Source organism: Nymphaea colorata, chromosome 6, assembly GCF_008831285.2.
Source record: "Nymphaea colorata isolate Beijing-Zhang1983 chromosome 6, ASM883128v2, whole genome shotgun sequence".
Classification (NCBI taxonomy): domain Eukaryota; kingdom Viridiplantae; phylum Streptophyta; class Magnoliopsida; order Nymphaeales; family Nymphaeaceae; genus Nymphaea; species Nymphaea colorata.
The window spans coordinates 1,981,070-2,006,416 of NC_045143.1; the positions used below are offsets into that span (position 1 = coordinate 1,981,070).

Consider the following 25,347-nt stretch of genomic DNA (forward strand, 5'->3'; position numbering starts at 1 on the left):
CCTTTGGAAGATTTTCTTCCAAACCACCTTGACCTTTCTACGCTCTTCCTACTAGAGAGCAGAGCAGACCTCAAACCCATCAGCAAAGTACTATGACAACGACTGTGTATAATGTGTGCTCTGAAGATCCTGATCAATGAACTCCATAAATGCCGCGCTTGCCAGCCACGGTTTTCATGAAATGTTCAACCCAATGACACTTTTTTGAAATGCAGGATATGGCCAAGGCTACATGAATTTATTTCTTTTTGTTCACACCAACCATCGTCTTCAGTCACAGGGAAGGGATAGATCCAAATTCAGCTAGGTAACGCACAAAAGATGTCTAGCCCCCAAACCTCTGGAAGCTACTATTATTAAAAAGGAAAAGGTGAACTTACTATGATAATTCTATTTGCAGTTGTCGTGGACAGGAAAATGGAGATTATGGTCAATGGAATGAGAGTCAGTTGAAGCCACGAAAGGCAATGGAAGTTCATCACTAGGTAGCTACTGAAATCAAGAATATTATTAACATAAATTAACGTATCGATACAAAATTTTTGCACACCCATACGTAAAGTTGTGACACTGCATGGAGAAAAGTTTACACCTAAAGGACAAAATAGACAAGGACATATGATCATACAACCACCAAGCATATAGGAATGTAACTTACAATGTGCCCTTTTTTTGCATATACATAAAGCAGACCTACAGACTTGGTGTTCCTGGCATGCAATCGCAAACCAGTAATAAATGGAATGGCCAAAATGCTTATCACACTAATTTACACATGTGAATGAAGACAATCAGGAAAGCTTTCTGAGCATATCCCTGATTTTTGAGTTGCACGCCGAAACTCTAAATTGTCCATACAATGAAAGACCATCAAAGTACTAGAAGACACCCAAGCATACAAATTCACTTATGCTCTTCTAATGCCAATGTCCATTTTTTGGTAGCTAGTGGTCAAGGTGTTCACCCCAAGAAACTTCAAAAGCTATGAGCACAAAAGGAAAAAACAAATAAGAACACTAGGTGTGTGAGTTTGTGTGTAATGTGTATGCATGTGCTTGTGTGTGTATGTGTGCATGTGTGCGTGTGAAGAAGAGAGACAGACACCTGTGATGCCTTCAGTTCAAGTTCCTCCCACTCCATAGATGGAACTGTCCCTTTAACTATTCCAGCACCTGCATAAATTAATGCTCCCAGACCCTGGGAATTTGATAACAAGCAAATCACTCGGATAAGGTACTGAATGTCTATTCCACAAGTGAAAGACTGAGGTGCTTAAGATGAAGGTAGGCTGGCAGGAAAACCAAAGGCTTCCAGTGGGCTAAATTTTAATTCCTCAGCATAAGCAGAGCCTGCTTGACCAAGTGTGACCACATTCAACCAGCATTTTTTTTTTATACCTCCAAAGCCAAAGCCTTCTTTCACCAAAAGCAACAGTTCATCGATTTACTTGAATATGTGAGCATCATAGAACATGATGGATTAACTGTAATTGCATTATTTGCAATTTAGGACACGTTTATCCTTTTACTCAGACAAGAAGCCTTCTCCTTTATCCATGAAAATAGTGTGCCATTATATCGGAGCAAATCTTCTACACTGTTTTGCTTTTATTGACTGCTCGATAGTTCACCAGAATTTTATTATAAACCAAGAACATTATGGAATGTGGTGACTGAGGAATGTGGACATGCAATTTAATTTTCAAATTGGGGGTCAAACGTCCAGTGGATTTTGTCCAAACAGAACTCATTCCCATTTGCATAGCCAAATGCACTGCCGAAAGTTAAATAAATAAACAGGCACCCAGGAAATAGAAACAATGACGGGAACTGACCAAAACCACAAGATGAAAATCCCCTAAACAAATTAAATCACATACAGAGGCAACCCAGGTCAGAAGCATGAATTTTCACATACCTTGTCCACTAAGCCAGACCTAATTCCAACAGCAAACTCAGTTTCTCTTCCTCCAAACCACCCAACTGGCCCAGCATACATTCCCCGGTCAAATATTTCTAGCATAGAAATAACCACATGGTCAACAAGGTGCATGCATGCACATGCAGTCATGCAACAGACACATGCAAGGAAGCACATGCACAGGCACAACCTCATGCCTACAACACTCATACACACCCTTGCGACATGAAAGGATGCTAAGCATCCCTCCACCCATAAAAGTGCATATATATACAAATACAACTATACATGCTAATGTTTCTGTCTTCCTCACATGTTTATGCATCAATATGAGTGCTTGAACTCCAAGAAACTTGGGAAGATAAACAGTAAAAACTATCAGATAGTCTTGGAAAATGGGATACAAGAATGACAGAACTACCAGTTTCTTCTATAAATTGCCGTGCCTCATCTGTAGGAAATCCACATACAGCTGGAGTAGGATGAAGGTGAGAGAGGACATCAAACTGCAAAAGACATTGAATCCATTTTACTGTGAAAATTTACTTAAATATGATAGTGTAGTAACCATTCAGGTAAATATGTTGCTTGAATATGACAGTATTGTAGGCATTTGAGTAAATATATAGAATGACAGCAACAGTAAAAGTGCATTTGTAGAAAACTAAGAAGTACCAAGGGACAATAGTTTCAAAGTTGCTTGCTTAAATCCAAAAGCATATTAAGAAAGATGCTTGTGAAATGCAAACCGGAGCTTATACTGATGAAGAAACTTACTTCATCTTCTTCACTTCTTAGTTTACCCAGGATACGGGCACATAGATGCTGCACCCTCGGTAGTTTCAAGATCATTTTTTCTGGTTCAACTATGACTTGGTCGCATATCATCTGCATATCAATAAAATGTATTTAACAAGTAACCAGGAGAATAGAGGCACGTAAAAAAAAAGTCAAAGTTTATCACGTGGATTCTACCTCTAGCTTTCTTCTTATGGTCTCTCTGACTATCTCAAACTCGAGATGATCTTTTGGACTGAAAATGTGAGAATATATTAATTTCCGATTGAACCCAATCAGAACTTTGTTAACTCAAACAGAATTTCTTTGCAAAACAATGAAACATAGACAAAAACGAAATTAATTAAGCTGTTTGTGCATTCATCGCATGAAAATTGTTGGATCATGTAAACAATAAGATTGAAAGCATCAATAGAATGCTTAAACATGTCATACAGCACAAGAAAGACGAGTCAAACTCATGTAACCATTGGCTGATAACCTGTTCCCCTGTGTTCAGATATAAAAGTGGAAGTTGAAATTTGGTTTCCTTTTGGTGAAAAAATCGGACCTAGCGTAAATAAGATCAATATTTCCATATATCTTTTAAAGCTACATGTACAAACAAGTGGAAAGTGCTTTGGTGTTTCAGACTCAAATATAACCATCTAACTTGCAACTTGTTAACAAGTTAGACAAAATTTTAGTTTAAGCTTACTATGGGATACTTTTATTATATGGATGGCTCTGTAGAACAAAATACAAGAAGGTTAAAGTGTGAAACTTTCACTAGTAACAACACTATAACACCACCAATATACTTGCTATCAACCGATAGTGTACCTGAGAAGAAAATCATGTTCAATTTGAATGTCCTCTTCCAGAAATTTGCCCCTTGGCCGTGTTCCAGCAACAGCCTCACTTGAAACACTAAGATGAAGTCTGTGAAACAATTGTTCAGGCTGCAACATGATTTACAAAGTAAAGATCTAATCGGTTTACATGAAACATCACAAAATTAATGAGAAATACAAAATTAGAAAGTAACAGTGACAAGCTATTAGAGCCAAACAAAAAGAGGAAGGAACAAGTGTCTAGCTGATTTAAATACTAAAAGTCTAAAAACAATAATTTTCTACAACCTCGAACTTCTACAATTTATATGGGAAAAAAAAACACTTCGATTAAGTGCACAGTGCATTTCTTTTGTCAAGCTTGAGTCTCCTAAAATTGAAGACAAGGGTTTGCACCATGTTTCATATACAAAACACAATTATATATATGATCCTAAAGGAAGTGAGAAGGCTTCTCCTCTAGATTTGCAACAAGACTGAGCTGAGAGGGATGAAGAACAAATAGGCATGGTATTTGTTCACCAGATAAACTGAAAAGGATGCTTTGCCTGCATTCATGCAGCCAAAAATAATGACTAATCCGAGTCAAACAAAAGGATAATGTCATGCAAATTCTAACTTGTGAAATCCACTTTCGACTGTGGATTTACTCTAGACAAAGTCCACTCTTATTTATTTATATGAAATAACGGTTTAAGGAAAAAACCTATGAATAATGGCAGTTGTTATATGGTGAGATTATTGTATTTCCACAGGATTGAGTATAGTAGAAAAGCGAGCAATCCACAATTTTGAAATTCATCCAAGCAATATTGCTTTTAGGATCTGAATAGAAGACAAGTCATAGTTTGGTGCAAGGTCTTATCCAACATACCGTGTTTCCAATAAATGCTGGTGATTGAGGTGGCCGGATGCAGAACTGATAGAAATGTCGACCTTCTTTCTATTAAGATAAATAATGAAACAGCTTAAAAGCAATGCTTTTGGTTGTCGAGGCAAAGGAGGTGAAACAGCTTTTTGAAAAAGATAATAATACCTGCAGGCTAGCTAACAAATGCAAAGGGTCAATAGAAGCATTAGTATGAACCCTGCTACTCCTTGCAAGGACAACCTGCATCACAATTAAGCATTTCAGAACAAGCTCCAAAATTACATTATTGCTATGTAAGAATATCTGTATGCCATGAAGAAAACCATAATAAGACAGAACAGATGGAGAGAAGGAACTAAGAACATATTCCGAGCAGTACAAATGTCTTCCATATTCAATCCGCATAGTGGGTTTCAAAAAATTTACTTGGACACTGAAAAGAGCAATGCTTGCAGATCATATCTGGAGAATAAATTAGAAAGGAAAAAACACCTTATGAAGCTTGGAATTGAAGCCTGTACTGTTTATTGCTTTCAGTGCATTTCTAACAGCCACTTCCCAGGAAGCCTTATCCGGCATGTGATTTACGCCTAGGACAACAGCCGGCTCTTCTTTACCGAATTCTGAAATGGAAGATGAGATCTGCACCACGAGATAATACATATATCACAAGGAGTAGTATGACACCTAGAGCATTTGATTTGAGATATCATAAGTACCTGATACATAGTTTTTTATTTCTCATTTTTACAAGGCTAATACCTGGGACAAGGTTGCTTGAATGGAGCCCATGGCCTTCTCCCAAGACCAAAGAAGGGACTCATCCCATGCGATTGTGGTTGCCAAGATAGAACTGCCTTTGAGTTCATTGATCTCGACCTGCTATTCAGATAGAAATTAGTAGAGCAAAATAAATGACCAGATAAGAATGATGCATTTAAAAGAATTTATCTGTTTAAAGAAAATTGAAATGTAAAAGAACAAAGGATTTTCTGAACCTGTGGAATGATGAAGTAGAATGAACCAAAGGATTGCCACTCAAAAGACACATTCGTGGATGGATCAAACCGCATAGCTCCATAGGCACGAACTAAGGGGCACTCCTTGTAAAGGAACCTGCATCAACAACAGGCAGTAAAAATTACGGCAATAACCTGAACAATGAATACATGAATTCTACAGAGCTGAACAGAATAAAGATGGGAAAAGACAAAAAGCAGTCACATTCTGGAAAAATATTAATGATATTTTTCTAAAACATTTCCCAAAGGGAATAGGGTCCAGCTAGAAAGCAACGTGCAGGGAAAATCACACAAAAATCTGCCTCAAAATGTGCTTGAATGTGATCGTATTGAAAACTTCAATATTCGCTCAGAGAACAAGCCAAGAGTGCCATGAATGGCAAAAGCAAGAGCCAATATTTGTGGAAGATATGACAAGTGACTCTTTGAGAAGATACTAATTCATTTATCCAACAAATGATAAGTCAACAATATCTTTGTTTTACATATTAAAAAAGAAACTAAAAATTCTGCAGAGGAATGAAAGCTCTCAGTTACCTCCGTATGCACCACCAATCTTCCAATGAAAAAGGAGTTGGCTGTTGAAAGTAAACCGCGGAACCTACCCCAGCAACACTAATAATACTCTTTTCTCCAACGTTCTTATATTCACCATTAACTCCATTGTATACATCAAAAGCATTAATTTTATCCCTTGAACTCCTACCGGAGAAGTAAAAACAAGGAACCACAGGTTGTGAATGCAACCAGCTAACGGCATCTACCTGTTGTTGAATAGGCACCTGAGACCATAACCAAGAAAATATCAGAGAATCTCAAACTCAGGGAGCAACTAAGGATGATGAGGAGTCCCCAAAATTGTAGGTGAGGAATAACCAGCATGCGTGCAGGCGCACACCAGAAATAAAAATTGCCATTTTTGTTCCATAACTAAGATAAAGATCAGTCAAGTATCAGGTAAACGACATAACTTTCATTTTTATGCATCCTTTTCCCTTCAAGTATGACAATATTACACAATTCGGATGTTCATATAAGTTGAAGATGCATTCGGTAGATGAAATTACTTGAAGATCAGAAGGAATTCTATGGCGAGAATTTTCCGTCTCACACCTATCCTACTTTTCCAGATAAACTGGATTTCAAGCATCGTATTCATGAGGCGGTTTTTGCAAAACAGACACACCATTTGTCCGTATAAGCCAGGATATTTGCATTATGGTGTAGAACATCCCAACTCGACCTGTTTTTGGATAAGAGATCCAACAGAAAACAGATGATGATTGTAAAGAGGATACTAAGAAACATAAGGGGTATGATCCACTAACTATTCAATGCTTTTCATATGAAGCAGAGACTATATAAGGACGTTTGCCAGCAAATAGTGAACTGGGTACCTCCAGAAAAGCACGGAATTGTGAAAAGGCAAGTGAGGGAAGCCATGGCCTCTCCCTCTCCCTCTCTCGTGTGACTGCTGGCTTGTGTGCACTAGAAAGAATGCCTACTCCGAGGCTGTGCGAATCGGAAAACGCAGCGAGCTGATGTCGAAACTTCTCGGATTAGGCCGATGATCTTGTAAACGAATCGAGTCGAGTAAGACTTTGCGTTTGCGTGTCCCCATATCCGAGTTTACCCAACATATGCCTACCGATCGGCACAGTACAGGTAGATTAAGGTTTTAGGCTTAGGCTGACTCGGATTCAGTCAGACTCCATGAATTGGGAGTTGGCCCGATGTCCCTACGCGATCGGATCGCTTTAAGATCAGCTCTTTGGAACCAAGTCTCAGTGTTAATTTTCGCCAACCCTGCCACGCCACGCGTAGCTCAGAGTTCAAACTTAAGTCTGAAGGAATTGAAGATGGTACAAAGTTCTTTCTTTCCTTTCTCATGAAGAAGGTGAGGACAATGTCATGGAAGAGATAAGACAACGGGATGACAAGGTTAGGATATAGATTAGGACTTCATTCAAGGTCTTTAATTCAACACCCTTCCATTCTCCCTTTATCACCGGCAGCAGTCTAAAGTTGAAGAATCGTCGTCTCACATCGGCAGAATCTGGGCTGGCTAGTTAAGGAGTAATAATAACCATGTTCAAGACTAATGCCCGAGAACCAGAAGGAAGAACACGAGTTAGGTTTGTATTGAACCCACACAACAATCAAAAGTGCTGAAATACTCATACCAGATCTGCCAAAGTCATTTGTTCTCTAGGCATTTTGATTTAAGAAAGTGGAGTGCGTGTTCGCTATGTGTGTTCTAACAGGTCTACTTCATTGAGTTCACCCTTTTAGAACAATACATACATGTGCATGCCAAGTACCGAACTTTTGTATGCTTGGAGTGGTTCAGAGTTTAATCACATATTAAAAATTGTAAGAAATCTTAAAGGACTTAAAAAGATGGCTTTTAAGTGATTGGTTGTTTTGTCTCTTAATTTTTTTTGCGGTGAAACTGAAACTGGTAGAAGGCAAGTTGAAATCGACTAGCTAGGTCCTTACATGAAGAGCCTTCATCTGAAAATTTTAGTATCGATAAGGTGGCTAAAACTATGGCAGGTTAACAAGAAAGTCCACGCAGCATTTTCTACTTCAGTGGTTCAAAAAAATTGTTCGGGAATATATCTCAGAAGGGTTTCACACAGTTGACTAGGCATGTTAGCTTAAGGCCTTCAACTTGAAGCAAAACCAAGTTAGTGGGGAGTTCAACCTGGTGGAGAAAGGACGGATATCCGAGGGTTTCTGCAAGCAAAGCATAGACACATGAAACCAGTGATCTGCCGAAAAAACTTCAATTCCTATCCCAGCTTTGGAGTGCTAATAATCCGTGTACGCATGAACTATTTGCACGTTTTCATCATAAATTCAGTTCATTCTGTTCTACTTGGTGGCTAAAAAACTCGCTGATTCTTTTGCAACAAGGAAAAGAAAAAGACCATGGATTTTTGTGAGCAATGCAAAGTCATAAGTCAGGAAACTAGAGGTCATGAGTAAGATCACCTTGAGAATAGTACAAGAAGTTGTTTCGATTAGAACCGTCCACCGTGGTCATAGATCAAGACCGATAAACGTGTTTTGGCATATGCTCTGGGTATCACATACACTAAGCCTTCAAAGCGGATCCAAATTTTTTCCCTTCACCCTCTGAGAAATTTCCTTCACCAACATAAGCACTCATGCTTGTCTGTCCCGCAAGTTAAAGGTCCAAATATCTCAAAAATTTTCCTTCTCAAAATCCGGACCATACCAAAAGATGTCTCAATCCAGCCAAACAATTTTGCCTAATCAAGCAGGCAAGACCATGCTGCATGACATAGATCACTGAATTCACAGCTGAACTAAGTGTTTCTGCACAAAGAAAGATCAAAACCAAGCCTCAATATTTTGTTCCTATGCATGTAGTAAACGTACCTGCTAAAAATAGTTTATCTTCCCTTTGCAAGCACCTTAAGGAAGCTAAAGAAATCCTATCAGCAATAAGAAAAATTTATGTTGCATTCTCATGTTTGGCAGCTTTCAATTGGAGGCGCATTGTGTGTTTCCCTAGGTCCTTTGCTGTTTAGGAGCAACCTGCTGCAAATTTTCCCAGCATTCTGTTGTTTGAGAAAAGTAATGTTGCCCAAACACAAGTTCGGGATGGAGGGGCGACTCCATTACCATTACTGCGTTGAACACCAGGCAATAAAAGGATGCTGTTCACAGTCTCATTCCCAGTCCCTTCTCTATCCAGAAAACTTGCATTTGAATAGAAGCAAAGTTTTCATGTGTTTGTCAAGCTATATCTTTTCCAACGTTGTTGGGGGAAGCTATGATTACAAGGAAGTTGCTACAAGGCATTTTTTGAGGCTGAATACCAATTTTGGTATTGCGAACTCCATTCTCAACCTTGCATTCGAGCAATAAACTCTCGTTTGAACAATCGAATGCGGGAAAAATTGCAACAGGTTGCTCCCAGACAGCAAAGATTGCTAGGGAAACCACAACACACCTCCATCTCAAGGCTCCCAAACAAAGGCTTTGATGGTAATGTGCTCATTGTTCAGCAATTAGTAAACTGCACACGCAACTCCAACAATGAAAGAAACAGGCCCTATTCTACTCACAGAAATATGCCGCTCATGGGGTGTCAAACTGAATTAATTAGAACAGAAAGATATGACGTACATGACATATTGACGAAGGATCAAATTTTTATGTAAAAACATGAGCCTAGAAATCGTCAGGATCTTGTAAGAAAGAACGTGCGTCACCCTTTCTATATAGTGGCTTCTTAGTGCTCACACTGACTTTGGAAATACTTATTTGGTGGGTTCATGGAATATCAGTTACTAAAAATGCGACATCATCATAAGCCACATGATCTAATAGCGCACGAGTTATGACGTCCAAAACTACTATAATTGACGACAATTACCACTTTCAGCTAACAATCTTCATGATCGGATTTAAAAAAAAAAAAATCGCCAGATTTTTTTCAGTTAGCAATCCCTTTAATCATCTGATCTAATAAGATTGAATGTCTGGCATTATGTAAATAATTGATGGCCAAGATTGCATGGCTGGCATTATGTAAATAATTGATGGCCCCCAAACTGTTTCGAACATCCACTTAATTTTGTTTTAACAAAGTTCTAAACGAGACCGTAGTTGCTGCTTGTTACCGTTCTTTAGTTTCAAATGATTCTATAGTAAAAAGTACACTGGACCAAGCATGAGTCTTAAAATTCGTCGACATTTTTTCTTTTACTAAAGTAACTGTAACAATCATGTAATAAACTAACCAAAAAATGTATACTTTTTTGGATTAAACTTATTTCAGTATCCTTTTCACGAATGGAGATACCAATTTTGAGTCGGTTCCATAAGGAGGCATGCATGAAAATTTTTCTGCAGCTGAAACCAGGGCCAAGTTTATAGATCTATAAGAAGATTTCACCCCTCAAAGCTAGTAAAACGGGTGAAATTATTTCACGGTAAATTTCCCCTGCTTTTTATTCCACAGGTGGCCAAGTTTCATCAGGGGTGGAGCCAATGGTGACAAAGGCAGGATAGTGTCGCTTGAGATATCTCACCGCATACATTATTACATTGGTCTCAAGCAAGGGTGAACGGAGGTATGGTATCCATGGGGCCATTAAGGAAAATGTTAATTTGGTGTTGAAACTTAAGTGAACTTGTGTCCAGTTATATAGAGTAGTCTCACTAGATCCAGGTCACTGCCCCCATACTCAATTGAAAATTTGTTAACCATAGCCCCTGATCTCAAGTTGCCAACACAGCCCATGTTTTGAATGACACACTAGTCGCTTAGCCTCTTATGCGCCATTAACAGCGGTTTCTCATGTAACTTATTGATAAAAAAAGATTAATTGAAAATGAAGGAGTAGAAAACGAATGTACCTCGAGCCGGATGACGCCGGAAGGGGAGGACGGAGGATTGGAGCTCAGCTCCAGAACCACCGCTCTCAGCTGCTCCAGGGCCTCTGCTGGAGTGCGCACCGCCCGAAAGGTGCGAGTCTGCCGTATGTCTACCGGAATTCTGCAATCCCTGCCGGACCCTGCCGCCTTCGAGCCGTTCATACAGAGGGACCACCGGGAGAAACTCCTCTGAAATCCCATCAATGTAAAAACAAGGAGAAAAAGCGATGAGGCCGGTTGTATCAGTTGAAACAGACTGACATTCTTGAGCGGTAAAGGATCGTGCTTACTATCGTAGTTGGAATGGAATTCCGGCGAAGGGCCGCGGCCGGCGAGGCATGGAGGCGGCGGGAGCCGGGGCGGGGAATCGCAGGAGATGAAATTTGGCGCGTGGCCATTGGACGAGAAGAGCGCTGAGAGTCGAAAGCGATAAGAGAGCTCGAATGGGATTTTATAACGGGAAACCGATTTATTAAAACGCTGCAAATTGACTCAGCGGGTAACTGGACCTTTGGGAAGGCATCGCGCCGACCCGCGATCCGACCCGACCCGTTTCGATAGGCCCCGCTGCCCGGCTACCTAAGTTCTTGTGCCGTGCCTGTTAATTTCGGCACGATTACTGACGGATGTTCACATATTCGGATTCAAATAAGGATTAAGAAACTTATATATTATATTTGAATATAATTTTCAAATTCACAGTGTTAATGCAATATCACATTTGAATATTAATTCGGCTTATAAATGAACAATTGAATTTGAACCGCATTATGATATTAAAAAGCTGACTTTCACAACATCATGTAAATGATGCAAGCCTATCATATACAATCTAACAACTACCATTACAACTTCTTGGAAACAAGCTCACGAATTAGACCATGAGCAGTTTCAATGCAAGCTGAGATAAGCTTAGAACTAGAACAAGTTGTTCTCCATCCATATCAAACATGGATGATACCAAATTACATTTAAAATGGATTTGGTCCAAGTGCGATCTGAATATCGGAAATATTCTCTCCGGGTACGATTTCAAAGAGCTCTTAGTTTGGCGGGAAATTTGAAAATGAAAGAGACCGCCAAAAAGATTTCCGGGAAACGAAAACCGCCGGAAATGACGCCAAATTCAGTGGTAACTCCTCTTTCTCTCTCATTCGCTCTCTCTCTCTCTCTAGACAGCCATGTCGCGTGGGCCTGCTGCTTTCATAGCCGTGCAGTGCTACCAATGCTCAACTATGCAGGTCAGTGAACAATCACCCCCTTGCTTTCTATTTATTTACTTTAGCGCCCATCATGTCTCCGCTTTTCGAAAATATAAAAATCGATTTCATAACGGCGAAACCCACAGATACTTTTCCGGGCGATAATTCATTGTTTCCAGTTATTCTTGCGAACAAAATATCGGCGTAGACAAGCATGCAATTGAAGTAGAATGGATCATATATGGGAACGTTACGAGAACATTTGTTTCATCTATAAATACAGACGGGTTGTGAAAATATCGTTACTGAAAGTATCGTCGTATTAAACTTTGTAGCCTGCCACCGAAATGTGGATTGCGTTTCTCCCCGGTAGTGGTCATATTTGACAATGGGAAGGGTAATTGCGACATTTTCTTTATTTTCCGATGGCGTTCCGGCGGGTTTTTCTGCTCACAGGTGAAGCAGGAGAAGAAGAGCAGCAACAAGTGGAGGTGCGTGATCTGCAACGAGAGGCAGTCGGTTAGGAAGGTCTTCGCGCGGTCGTTCCTCGCGAAGGACGTCCGAGGGTTCGTGCAGGTGGCGAACGCGGCTAGGCAGCGGTCGGAATCCGCATCCTTCTGGCCGGAAAGCGACTCTCAGGCTTCTGCTGTAGTTGGTGAGCGCATCTCTCTGGAGCGTACTTTGCCGGGGAAGACGAGGAAGCGGAATGACTGGTCTGAGTACCTTGAACCCGAAGAAGATGACGACGACGCCAACGGAGGTTTGTTCCCGTCGTCACGTCTCCGTGTATCGGTATTTTCTCCGCCTTAAATTATTCTTCCTGGAAAAAAGTGGGCACATTCAGAAAATTCAAAAGGTTCAATAACTAACATTATCAAGAAAATATCTGATAATGGAGAAACATGAATCGCGGATAGCGATTTCAGAAATAATGAACCAAAATTTCACAGATTGTGTTGCAGGGACGCTCCAATTTCCCCAACTCTGACAGAAAATCTATCCAAAAAAAAACAGAGGAATGATCACTCTCTCTGTCTGTCGAAACTACAGGTGGTATGTTAGAGCCAGGCTTTGTCACTGAGCTTCCAAAGGAGACGATGAGGAAGCCCAAGAGGAAATTTCCTTCTCCATTTTGTGGCGTAAAAGAAGATCATCCACCTTCCTCTTCAAGTGAAACTGGACGAAGACCTGCGACTCGCTATGGTGAGTATGCACACAGTAACTTGGTTTGTTATAGCCATAGGGACGATTAGAAACCTTAGGTACGAACTTTTTGGCTAAACTGGATTTGATTAGAATTGATATTTTCATGTGGTTAGTTGATTGGACAAAAGACAAGGGCCTTGGTTCAGGTCAGATTTAGTTTGTCATTTTCCTAAATTGAAGCTTCTTTCATCTTTTCACTTTTAGCTTCAGTCTGCAGTTCGATATTTGTTTATACTCTTATACCATGAGCAGATGCTGTCTCAGTGGTAACTGCCATTAAATCTCATCATGCATGATGACATAATTTTTTTGTTTTCAGTATCGGATTTAGTTTCATATAGAAATCCTGGAAAAAAATGATGCGCAGGATGTGCATCAGAATGTATCGCGCCGATGCTTTGATTTTTCCTTTGTTGGTAGATTCCAATGGTTCTTGGCATCTTGCAATGCTGCAGGTCGAGATGCACAGAATACTGAAGATGGTTTGAGCAAGACGAAGGATGCGTCTAAATGGAGCGAGTATTTGGACGTTGAAGAAGATTCAAATGATGGTAGTTCAGAAAAACTTTTGCCAAACCATGGTGGTGGGTGGAACTACGGAGGGGCTTTTGAAACTCACATTGATGGCGAGAAGGTTGAGGAAGACATTCACCCTGACTTCATGTGATTCATGAGCTTTAATCTTCCTTCTTGTTCCTGTTCTGCAGAGTCATCTGCCAAACTCAGTCTACTTTTTCAAGCTGTGGACCCTTTTTTTTTCTCATATACATAGATACATATACATGATCTTTTGGACATTGTAGATTCTTTATTTTTTAAAACATTTTCAGAAACCTTCGCATTTCCTACTAAATAAATAACATAGTTGGCATCCCATAGGGTTTAATTGCAGAACATCATATTAAGAACAAGAAAGAAAATTGAACTTCATCTCATTAGCTCCATGCGTTCATTAGTACCAGGTACTTTTATCCCTGTATTTATGCATTACCACTCAGCAAGTTCATCCTAATCAGATTTTGCATACTTTGTGTTATTGAAAAGTTGTTTTAGTGTTTTTGTCTTATGCGATTAAACAATATATTAACCACCAATTGGCTACCCTCAACTTAGACATCTGTGATCAAGACAACTTTCGCACTACAGGTTGTTGAAGAGGAAGACCGACGGTGTGAAAAACTTAACAAAACCTTCAAATTGGATCCGACCCATTTGCATCCTTATGAGGGTCCGCCTCATGGCATCGGATTCTCGCCCCATGTCGGGTGGTCAGGGCCACAAGTATGTGCTTCAAGCTTTAGAATTACCATTTTTGTGGCATTAGATATGAGGATCCACTCTTCAAATACGATACCCATATTTTAATACGGTAGTGTTTGCCCTATCTTTTCAGGAATCCAACTTTTTGTTTTTATTTTTATAGCCAAGTTGGAGTTAGGTAGATTCCAGAACTCTAAAAGACTTGATGCGATAGGTATGGTAATTGGTAGGTTAAATTATGGAGCAGCTTATAGGAGGGGAGGGGGCAGGAAGAGCGGTCGAGCTGGTTATATGCATAGGCATGAAAGAGAAGGGCATGAAAAGCGCCCCCCCGCCTCCTTCCCCTTCCATTGACATGAGTGTGGCCCTTGGTCTTGCCTCAAATTTAAAAAAAAAATACATGTAAATTTTAAAAAATTTCACTTGTTTTGTATAATTTTAAAAAATGATATTTCGGTTCTAGTTAAAATTTATAAACTTTAATTCGGTTCGCCTCACAAAAAATTTCTGGCTCCCTAGTGACTCTAGTACAAAGGCACCCTCGTTAAACTAATGCAACCAGTTCTCCCATAGTGGGTCTTTTGCTTTCACCAAAAGGAAAAAATAAGTTAGTTGTTCCTCGAGTATTATATGATCGATTTTCCTTATTTACTTGAAAGACTTAAGTTCAATTTGAAAATATCCGAAAGACAAGATGATCGATGCATAATCCCAATAATCGGATATGGAGTTTAGTAATTTATGGACTTGAAATGTTTGCTAAGAAGAACATTGTATGTTGATGCATGTTTCCATAACGGGCGTTTGAATATTACAGTGTTCCTGTTACCAAAAACATAATATGATATTATTTTAATGTTTCATTTAGTATTTATAATTGTATTATGTTTCATATAATAGGAAGACAGTGTTTTTACATTGCCAAGTTATAAGAACATGATGTGCATATTATTAGTTATTTTCTTAAAAGTGCAAATGGAGCATATTAGACTGTGGGCACAAGATGTTGTCAAACAATTAAAAATTAAAAATCTTTCACTAAAAAGGACAGTTGATGTATACGGTCTATTGTGCAAAAATGATTCATTTCGTGAAATAACAATTTATGGTGCTTTTAGTGACAAAATTTAAATTTTGTATCGACTGGTAGATTTGAATAATTTAATTTAGTTTTTTCTCTGTGAAAGTCCAATGCCAACTTTGACTCCAATACAATCCACCACTTTGCAGCTATCCTGAGGGCCTAAGCCATGTCTGCCTTCACCTATTATGTGGACGCAAGGATTTTGGGTTCTTGGTCTGTTTAGATCTAAAATTTTCCCCTTTTCAAAATATTTATAAATAGGCCTTCATAATTTCCAGATTTTCCTACTATTGAAAACCTAGATTATCCTGGATATGCATCTAAGCTGAATACCCATATACAGCTAGGCTTGCAAAACGATACCAAATTTGGATCTGAGGCAGATTTGGATCAGATTCGATACTGGCAACAATTAGAATTGCAACCGTGGATCCCGTCCTTTGGGATCCATACTTACAACCCAAGGGTCGTCAAAATATGGCCATTATTTATTTCAAGGATAAGTACAAAAGTCCGTAATAGTTGTCATGAGCAATGCCCCCTCCTGGCAGGTTTGGTAAGTTTGTCCGGTAAATTTGGATTGGATCTTCCAACCATGGATCCATTTTGAACGGAGATCGAGAGAGGGAGGGAGAACAGGTTCAAACCAAAGTTCACTTGAAGGAAAACAAAAAGAACGTAGGAAGAAAAAGTAAAGCTGAAACCCAGTCAGTTCAGTTGACCAAGACATGGCAGGTGAGATTCACATGGGCTCAGACCAAGTTTCGGACCCACCTCGAACCAAACCGAGCCCAAATCATGTACACCCCGCCAAGGGCTATGTGCCAAATTCTTCGTATTATTGACAACAGCATCCCGTTACACAACATATTGCTCTTAATTGTCGATGGTAATACAAACATTCCAAGTTTTTTTCTTTTAAATTTTGGTAACAAATAAAAAAAACTGTATTTTGTAAAAATCAAGTTTTTATTAAATATTGGTTTGTTAGTCAGTTTTTGATACTGAGTTTATGTGTTTAAGTGGCATGCCCAAGAAGACATTTTGCATGAGTTTAATTCATATCATACTTGTCAACACAGGCAGCCTTAAAGAATGCCAATTTAAAAATGAAATTTTAATTCTTCTTTAATTTGTAATGGAATCAAAATTCTAAGTTTCATTTTCTTAATTTTGAAAACAAAAAAAGCTCAATTTGTTTAATAATCTCAACTTCTTAAAAAATAAGTATTTTGGTTCTAAAATTCTATAATTCTGGGTAGAGCAAGCGCCCCTTTAAAGTCTAAGATCTTGTAATTCTTTTATTACATTTTTTGTAACTTATAAAAGAACATTAACGCAGACACACTTTTCAAAGGGAAAAAACTTTAGTGATGGCAGAAAAAATCACTTTATATTTGTGTTTTTCCACATTTCTAGAAAATCAGTTTTAGTTAATGAAAGCTTGAAAATTTGAAAAAGTCGTATTATTTTGAGATTTTTTTTTCAAGTGAATGTAAATTAAACATAATTGGAACCGAAGATTTGATTTGGATATAGAGGAGGCGGAGGGAGGGGCCCCACACTTCTACGGGGGGGTGAGTAGGTGTGGCCCCCACATCATAATGTCGGATCAGATGCCCCCACCGGATCTCGATCCGCCTGGGCACATCCCAGATGCGGACCCACACGCGTTTGACCTGATTCGACCCGCTTCCAGCCTTATCCAGATGCCTTCGCGGCCGTCAGATGCCCCCGATCTGAGGGTTCCCCTCACAAGCCCATCCCAACTACATGGGCGTCCAGCCCACGCAATCTGAACTCGAGAATACCAGATTATAAAACGCAGGTCGGGGCGGACTTCCTTTTTCCCCATTTCGTTCTCACAACCTAACCCTCCAAACCCTCGCCCGCTCCGTTTTCCGGTGATCTACAGAGGGGGGAATCAGGAGACTTTCGCGGTGGATTCCGGTCACTGCCGAGGAGGATTCCGGCAGGCCTACGTCCTCGAATGACTGCTCCGGGTACACTCTCTTCGACAGCTTCTCCTTCTAAGTTATTACCGGTTCTGCTTTGGTTTGATTCTCTCGGAGTTCCTCCTTTCTTCTTTCGAGTATTTTTTGAAGGATTTTTCGCGTTCTAGTTTGGAGTCGCTTCAAGCAAAATCGCCTTCCTGGTCCTCTTCGCGTGCTATGTGAACCCTGTGTTTTAGTGGATTTGGACCTTGCTGCTTTGGATTTTAGGGTTTCTCGAGATAAAGAAAAGCTAGGGTTTTTGGTGCTTCCTGGAGACCCGTGGTCCCGTGGATGCATTTCGTTGCGAGAACTCTCTTGGTGATTATTTGGCTCGTTTTAGGAAAGAATGATCAGTGCGGAAAGGGAGTATGAGCAGCAATTTTGGGCGCTAGCCGCGATTTTTGGGTCCTTAAGGAGGCAGTGGTTTGGATCTGGACTGCATCTTCGGCCGATCGTGATCTATCTTCACGGGGGTATGAAGCTTCTTGAATCTGGATCCTGACGGGTTGCATTTGGATCTGGGTAACCAAACTGGATCTCCGAATATCTGGATCCCAGAATTGGATCTTTAAAGAACTGGATCTATGTTTAGGATCTTGAAAGATCTGGATCTCTGGTACCTGGATGTTGTGAGCCTGGATTGTGAACCGGTTCGGAATTTGGGAACTTTGTTATTTGTTGTCTGAATCGGACCATATGTGCGCCTTCTTCTTCTTTCCTTGTATTACCGTGTTCGTCCCCTTGCTTTGGAGCTTTCTTAGATTCTGGTTCTTCTGGCTTTTCGTTGTTTGGTTCTGTTGTGCCCGTGGCAATGGTGCCGAAGTGGAAGTTCTCCAGTTGCCGATCTATTTGGACCTATAAGATTTAACCAGATGGACTTTCCTCGCGGCTCACCTGCTTCGAACAGATTTGCTTTATTCCTCTCTTTGCAATTTGCGAGGTCTGACAGCGTCGGATGCTCGATGACAACTGTTCTGGATCCAGACATGGACCCTAGGAACCCAGATTTGATTGTGCGCTCTTTGGTTCTGATATCGGTCCAAATTGATCCACAGATGTATAGCAATCAATAAGAATGACATTGACAGTTGGCAACGGGCTTTCCCGCCTAGACGCGCGAACCTATTGAGAGTCGTTAATTATCCAAGCTGGCCCTCCTATTCATCTTCTCCGTCCTAGGCACGGACGGATAGATGAAGACATTGGTTTACCGATGTACCTAAATTTTGGTGGAAAGCCCACTGTTTAATCTGAACATCCAACCAGTTTGGCAGCCTTTACGTCCAACTTGATTTGTTAGGTGTAATGATCTAAATCAGGTCTGCTTCTGGGTTTAATGTTCTGCTTCATACAGCCAGGCTCTTAATCTTTGGTCTCTGCTCTTCTGACTCATTTCGGTATTACCCGTTTTGACGTTATTCATGGTTACCACTAGTTCATTTTTCATGACAACATCGTTTTTGTTACAATAGAGGCTCTGGGATTGAAGTGGATGAGGGAAGAATAGAGGGAAACATGGTTCTTTTTTTTTTCCTTTTCACACGATTATATTTTCCTTTATCTTTTCAAAATTAGGTGTGCTTTTATCTCATTTTGGGGGACGAAAACAGGTCATGACTCAGAACTTTGCTCATATATAAGCATTATAAATCCAGCATAATAGTTTGGGATTTGAAGGTGGATAACGAACATGTTAAACTGTCCAGGTTCAATTAGCTGATGAGATATATTCTATTGCCTGTTGGACTCAGGCCTGTTCACTTATCTAGATTTTTTATTGTTTTACCGTAACATATTGAATTCATATTTGATTGGATATTCGACCTTGAATTGGTGTTTTGCCAACTTACATATTCACTTTTTAATTGTGCAGCAATATGGTAGAGATGTCGGACTTGGTTACTCGCAGAAAACCCAAGAGGCTGAGATCACTCGTTTGGAATGATTTTAAGAAGATAAAGAAGAATGGGAAAGATCTTGCCATGTGCAAAAACTGTAGCAAGGAATTTGTGGGCGGTGGCACAACTCATCTGAGAAAACACTTGTTAAGATGTGTCAAAAAACCTAGCACTGATGTTGCTAGTCAAGTAGTTGCTGTAAGTGACAATAACAAGGAAGAGACACCGCCACTTGCAACGCCTGAGCCTCCTAAGATTATAAGTAGTGTCAAATTTGATCAAGAACAGAGCCAGTTTGATCTTGCCCGGATGATCATTCTACACGATTATCCATTTTCCCTTGTTGAACATGTTGGTTTCAAAATATTTGTAAATAACCTCCAGCCGCAGTTCAAGATGGTGTCCCCCAATACTGTTAAGGCTGATTGTCTTACGATTTTTGAGCAAGAGAAGGAGAAACTTTATGATGTTTTAGACAAACTTCCTGGAAGGGTTAACCTGACAGCAAACATGTGGACATCTTACCAGAATGTTTCATACCTGTGTTTGACCGCACAGTACATTGATGAATCTTGGGCATTACAGAAGAAGATTCTTAATTTTGTGGTGGCGGAGCCTCCCTACACAGGAGAAGCAGTCTCCGAGCTTATTATGACCTGCCTAATGGATTGGAACATCTACCATAAATTGTTCGCAATCACGATGGAGACTTCTTCGACAAACGATACTGTAGTATCAAGAATTAGAGGTCTTCTTACAGAAAAGAGGATGCTTGTGGGTGGTGGCCTTTTCTTTCATGTGCAATGTGCTACACATTGCCTGAGTCTAATTGCTCAGGATGGGTTAGAGTTAATAAATGAGGTGGTCCATAAAATAAGGGAAAGTGTCAAGCTTGTCAAGAGTTCACAAGCAAGGGAACAAAAATTTAATGAGGTGGCTAATCAAGTTCGTGTGCATAGTCAGAGGAGCATGTGCCTTGATATTCCCGCACAGTGGAACTCCACTTATCTCATGATGGAAGTTGCTTTGGAATACAAGGAAGCATTTTCTTATTTGCAGAAACATGATCCCAGCTATGGTGTGGCACCAACTGACCGAGAGTGGGAAGTAGCAAGCCTGATTAGTAATCATTTGAAATTACTGTATGAAGTTGCTAAGGACTTTTTGGGGACTAAATATCCAACTTCAAACCTTTACTTTCCCGCATTATGTGCCATGAAGTTACAACTAACCGAATGGTCCAAGAGCATAAATAGTTTTATTTGTTCCATGGCTGCAAAGATGAAGGAAAACTTTGATAAGTACTGGAAATTCAGCAGCATGCTTCTGGCGGTGGCAGTTATTTTGGATCCACGTTTTAAAATGAAACTGGTAGAGTATTATTACCAGCGGATTTATGGCAATGGTGCTGCTGAACATGTCAAGGAAGTCTACGACAGTATTACAAATCTGTACAATGAATATGCAGGCCATTCAGCATCAAATGTGCCTTACCAAGAATATAGTGGCCAAGTTGGAAGTGTTCAGGGTAATGAATCTAATGGCAACCTCTTGCCTGATGTTACAAATGATATCAGGGACAACTTGAGGGGGTTCGACGAGTTCCTTAATGCTACTACAGAAACCCAACGAACAAAGTCAGATCTAGATCTCTACTTAGAAGAGGGTGTAGCCCCTAGAAGTCACGAGTTCAACATTTTAAGTTGGTGGAGGATCAATGCGCCCAAGTATCCAGTATTATCAAGAATGGCCCGTGATATTCTTGGTGTTCCTGTGTCAACTGTTGCATTTGAGTCAACATTTAACACAAGGGGGCGTGTACTGGATGCATATAAAAGCTCACTGGATCCACACACAGTGCAGGCTTTGATTTGCGCACAAGATTGGCTGCTGGATGAGTTTGATGGTAAGCACATCTATTATTATTTCTGTATTAACTGGCTGATTCTGATAATTTTTTTATCTATCTGTTGAAAAAACAACTCCCTTACCTGTTTTTCTTTACTATGGATGATAGGTTCTGCATTGTCCATGGAGCAAACTTGATCTGCATCACCAGTATGTCTAGCTTTTAGTGCATTAAAAGGGACTGCTATACATGTGGTATACGCTAATTTGTCTCTCTTTGGAAAGCTAGTTGTTTCTTAAACTTTAAATTATTTGAAGCAACACGTAGTACTTTCAATGTTGCCAGGGGAACCATTCGAGTTGGATTTGCACAGCATGGATAAAGTAATGTGGTCGCTTTTCATTTAACGACTGCCAGTGCCCATTGCTGGCGATGTCTATTGTTCTGATGTTTAATGTATTCTTAATTGTCTAAAACTAAATTTGCTCGTGCAGCTGAGAACCTCATGCAAGTTTTCAAATTCTCTTTAATGCTTTTAAACTTGTGCAGTAATCAACAAGTGGAGAGCACTAACAATGAACTGGGCTTGTCTTGCTTTTAGCTGCTGATATAGTTATTGGAGTTGAGCTGGCAAATTTTGTGTCCTTGTTCTATAGCTTTCTGACAGAACTATGGTCATATTTCGGAGTCTTTCTTTTCTTGTTTCCATGTGAGCATGTACATCAAATAAAAATAAATGGTATTAGTAATTATTCGTCTCATTCTCACCCAGTTATATCAAATGTGCTTATGCTATGCATATTTCTCCTTGCATTCGTCTTTAGGTTTGTCTGATGTATTCCTGAAGTAAGTTATATCATTGATTTCTTCAAATATATGTTCTTGTTAAGGCATACCGCATATGATGAACTCCACATTCTTCTATTTCATCCGCCTTTCTATTGGGTGTTCATTTTTGGAGACCTTGTGGCACTGGTAGATAAAATTTTTAATCTCCTTGTATGTTTTTGGTTAGTAGTCTTATGGCATGTTAATTTGACAATTTGCTTTTTTTATTTTGCTTTTCTGTTTAGAGAGGGAGCTTAGAGCTAATGATCCTGGTAGTTTTCTCATTGGTTATATTCCACCTAGTTAATTTACGATGCAACACTAGCTAACCTTGAGTTGTCTTCGGAATATGATAGGGAAGTTAGTGGGTCGTAACTCATCGAATGTAGATGGTGTAGGCCTTTGGCTGAAACTGTTCGATAATTGAATTCCTAACACGAGAGGGTTGTTTACTTAACCTTTTGTCTCCGTGTTTGGAAGCCGTTTCCTTAAAATGTGTAATGGTTTTGACAGCCAGGCAATTGATTATTTATACTAGTTTTGATCTGTCATCCGCTATCAGTATCTTCAAAATACTTTTACACGAAAGCAGGGGTTCTTGAATGCAATATTACTATATTAGTAAAAATCTTAAAATTTATTTCTTTTCATTATTCTGTATATGTCTTTTTCTATTTCTCTAGTTATATTTCTAAGGTTTTTATGTCCTGAATTTAACAAGAAACTGATGTTATTGGTGAATTTCACCTGCCTGAGAGGGATTGATATTTGTCTGTTTTTTACAGTGAGAATGTTGTTCTGAGTATTGAGTGATCATCCTTTACTTTTATGGATTTTATTGATGGATGAAAATGATCAGACTCCTTTCATTCTAAATCACATCATATGTGGATATGACAAGCTAGCTTGGATCAGGTCATGCAAGTGAAGTAATTTATGTCACAGTTCTTATTTGCCTAGTCCTCCATTCTGCAGTTGTCAATGCCTTTGGAACATCTGAATAGGTGGTAGTCTGGCGTGAAATCTGTGTGTTGAATTCAAAATATTGATGGTTAGAGATCACTTATAGTTGTCAGGTTCTCCACAGTCCACATGTAAAAAATTGTTAGTATATGGTCGTACCCGACCCATCTGTTGGGAAAGTTCTGAATCCCAAGGGCGGGTTAGTTAGTAGCTTTTTCAGACAGTCAGTCCTGTTCGATCAGAAGCATGTGGGACCGGCCTAGCTATTCTTGTGTGCAGCCATGTTTTGCGTAGTACGTTATTGGTAATATGTAAACAGAATGTGGCATAGAATGAAAACTCTCTCTCTCTCTCTCTCTCTCTCTGAAGAAGCGCGTCCACCTTACGTTAAGGTGGGGCATGCGATTTTGCCGTCTTCATGTGAAATTGTATAAAGAAAATTTTGTAGCTAGTTGGGCAGTGTTTTATTACTTGTTCCGTTTTAAATGCACACATATGGCCACACAATCTGTTTGTTATTAAATGTGAAACGGGTGGGCCATATGTATTTGGAGGCTCTGGGATTTTTCTTCTGAGGGGTCTAAAATTGGGTTAACTATGTATTAGTGCTTCTCAGTAGAAAATTTCAAGCTTGACCACTGATTCTTCTACTTTAATTATTACATTAACTGTTTACGTTGTCTCATTTGCTCGTTGATGTATAGCATGAAATCCATTAATTTTTTGTTTGAAAATGGTCCGCATCTTACATTAGCATTGATTTGTCTCTAGTGCTGCAACTCGGGCGGAGGGTCGGTCTCTGTTTTGGTTTTTATGGGTGTGGACCCTAGATCCGACATCTCTTGTAAGGCTGTTTCAGTTAATGCATATTGAATATCTCCACAGGTATACTTTCACCTTTCTCGCAACTTGTGCCCCGGTTCTCTAACTTTGCACGTCTCGGTCTCGCGTTAACCTCGATCCGGGACCGTTGTGGATGCTACCATTTGTCTTATTCGCTTAAAATTTTTCCCGCACGGCTCGGTCTCGCGTTAACCTGGATCCACTTGCGTTTTCATGGTTTCCAAATTCTCGCGTAAGAATTTGGAAATGCAAATTAGTTGGATGCCTGGGTCCAGTTCGGGCGGTGTGTGATGTTCGATGAAAACGGGCACGGTACGAAAACGATTTGAAGTATCCGTAATTGTATATCTCCTACTCTATTTCCTCTCAGATTGGGGGTCACCCTGTTCTGGATCTCGTCCAGACTGCTGCTACTGTATTTGAACTGAAAGAGGTTCTGGATATGGAGTCGCAGTTCAAGACTTGACTATTTTGATCAAATAACGTGCACCGGCGTCGACACTTAAGTGTTCCGACTCAGATGTGGTCGGAGAAGATGAAAGCAGAATTTGATTGGTCTAAAACATTTCTTTGGCGCAGCTCTAGTATCGATTGAAACCAGAAGAGTTTGTAGTTTGTGTCGCAAGCTGGGTTGAGCTACGGTATGTGATCTGATAGCTTGATAAGATCGCCATTGGTTTCCGCCACTAATTCTAAGCTTGTTCATCAATCGGTCTTGGTTTGAAATTTGATTTCCCAACTTGCTTATAACATCAACGACCCCCTTTTAGATTGAGCTTTTCGCTTCTTCAAATTGAGGATCTTAAATCGGTTCTCCTGGCGCGCGGAGCCCGTGTTGGCATTCGTTGATTGAATTTGCATGCTTGTAGAGCAATAAAGACTTTCAATAAATGTATGAATCTATATGAGGCATTTTCAAATTTGAAAAGGAGGCCGATCTCTTTCGCAAATGGATCCAGATATGGTGCGGCAGCAAATTTGGCTTCAAATAAACCATTAAAAATCCACCAAAATAAACCAGATATGGGGCCGATCTCTTATGCTCATTAAAAATCCACCAAAAAAACAAAATTCCATTCGCCCAGTTCCATCATTTCGGATTTCAGATCCAAGGTGACATGATTTGAAAACCATGGATCTCAAACCTGTGGTTTTTCAATGTAAAAGGAAAAATCCTCTTCTTGTTTAAGCGATGGTCCTTTTGAGCGTGGATAAAGAGCCGAGGCTAGGAAAACGATTCTACAGTGAGAATGCATTGAGATCACCTGTTTCCTGGTACATGCTACATGAACATGAAGACATATTTAAAATAATAAATAAGAACCAGAGCATATGGTTGAAGTTCCACAGCGACCAACCAT

At 39.8% G+C, this 25,347-nt stretch overlaps 3 protein-coding genes across 5 annotated transcripts; 2 read left to right on the plus strand and 1 right to left on the minus strand.

Annotated features, from left to right (window-relative positions):
* Positions 1-575: 575 nt before the first annotated feature.
* On the minus strand, positions 576-11,287 carry LOC116256748 (isochorismate synthase 1, chloroplastic). Its single transcript, XM_031633219.2, has 15 exons — positions 11,150-11,287; positions 10,842-11,048; positions 5,982-6,226; positions 5,421-5,538; positions 5,185-5,304; positions 4,915-5,064; positions 4,588-4,662; positions 4,426-4,494; positions 3,541-3,659; positions 2,896-2,953; positions 2,698-2,808; positions 2,342-2,426; positions 1,918-2,015; positions 1,105-1,197; positions 576-982 (listed from the first exon to the last, which is right to left on the minus strand). Exons 1-15 carry the CDS (start codon positions 11,255-11,257, stop codon positions 908-910), a joined length of 1,731 nt encoding a protein of 576 aa, XP_031489079.1. The 5' UTR covers positions 11,258-11,287; the 3' UTR covers positions 576-907.
* Positions 11,288-11,991: 704 nt separating this feature from the next.
* LOC116256685 (uncharacterized) lies at positions 11,992-14,102 on the plus strand. The gene is made up of 4 exons (XM_031633097.2): positions 11,992-12,100; positions 12,518-12,821; positions 13,112-13,264; positions 13,723-14,102. Exons 1-4 carry the CDS (start codon positions 12,041-12,043, stop codon positions 13,932-13,934), a joined length of 729 nt encoding a protein of 242 aa, XP_031488957.1. The 5' UTR covers positions 11,992-12,040; the 3' UTR covers positions 13,935-14,102.
* A 3,358-nt stretch (positions 14,103-17,460) lies between these two features.
* Positions 17,461-23,698, plus strand: LOC116256057 (zinc finger BED domain-containing protein RICESLEEPER 2-like). Of its 3 annotated transcripts, none has more exons than XR_004173035.2 (4): positions 17,461-17,614; positions 19,479-21,409; positions 21,521-21,606; positions 22,966-23,698. XR_004173035.2 is itself a non-coding variant. In XM_031632208.2 (3 exons), exons 2-3 carry the CDS (start codon positions 19,483-19,485, stop codon positions 21,547-21,549), a joined length of 1,956 nt encoding a protein of 651 aa, XP_031488068.1. In that variant the 5' UTR covers positions 17,461-17,614; positions 19,479-19,482; the 3' UTR covers positions 21,550-21,880. The 3 variants fall into 3 exon arrangements, 1 of the variants encoding a protein (XP_031488068.1); XR_004173036.2 differs by lacking the exon at positions 22,966-23,698 and adding an exon at positions 21,698-21,880; XM_031632208.2 differs by lacking the exon at positions 22,966-23,698 and having other exon boundaries at positions 21,521-21,880.
* Positions 23,699-25,347: the final 1,649 nt, after the last annotated feature.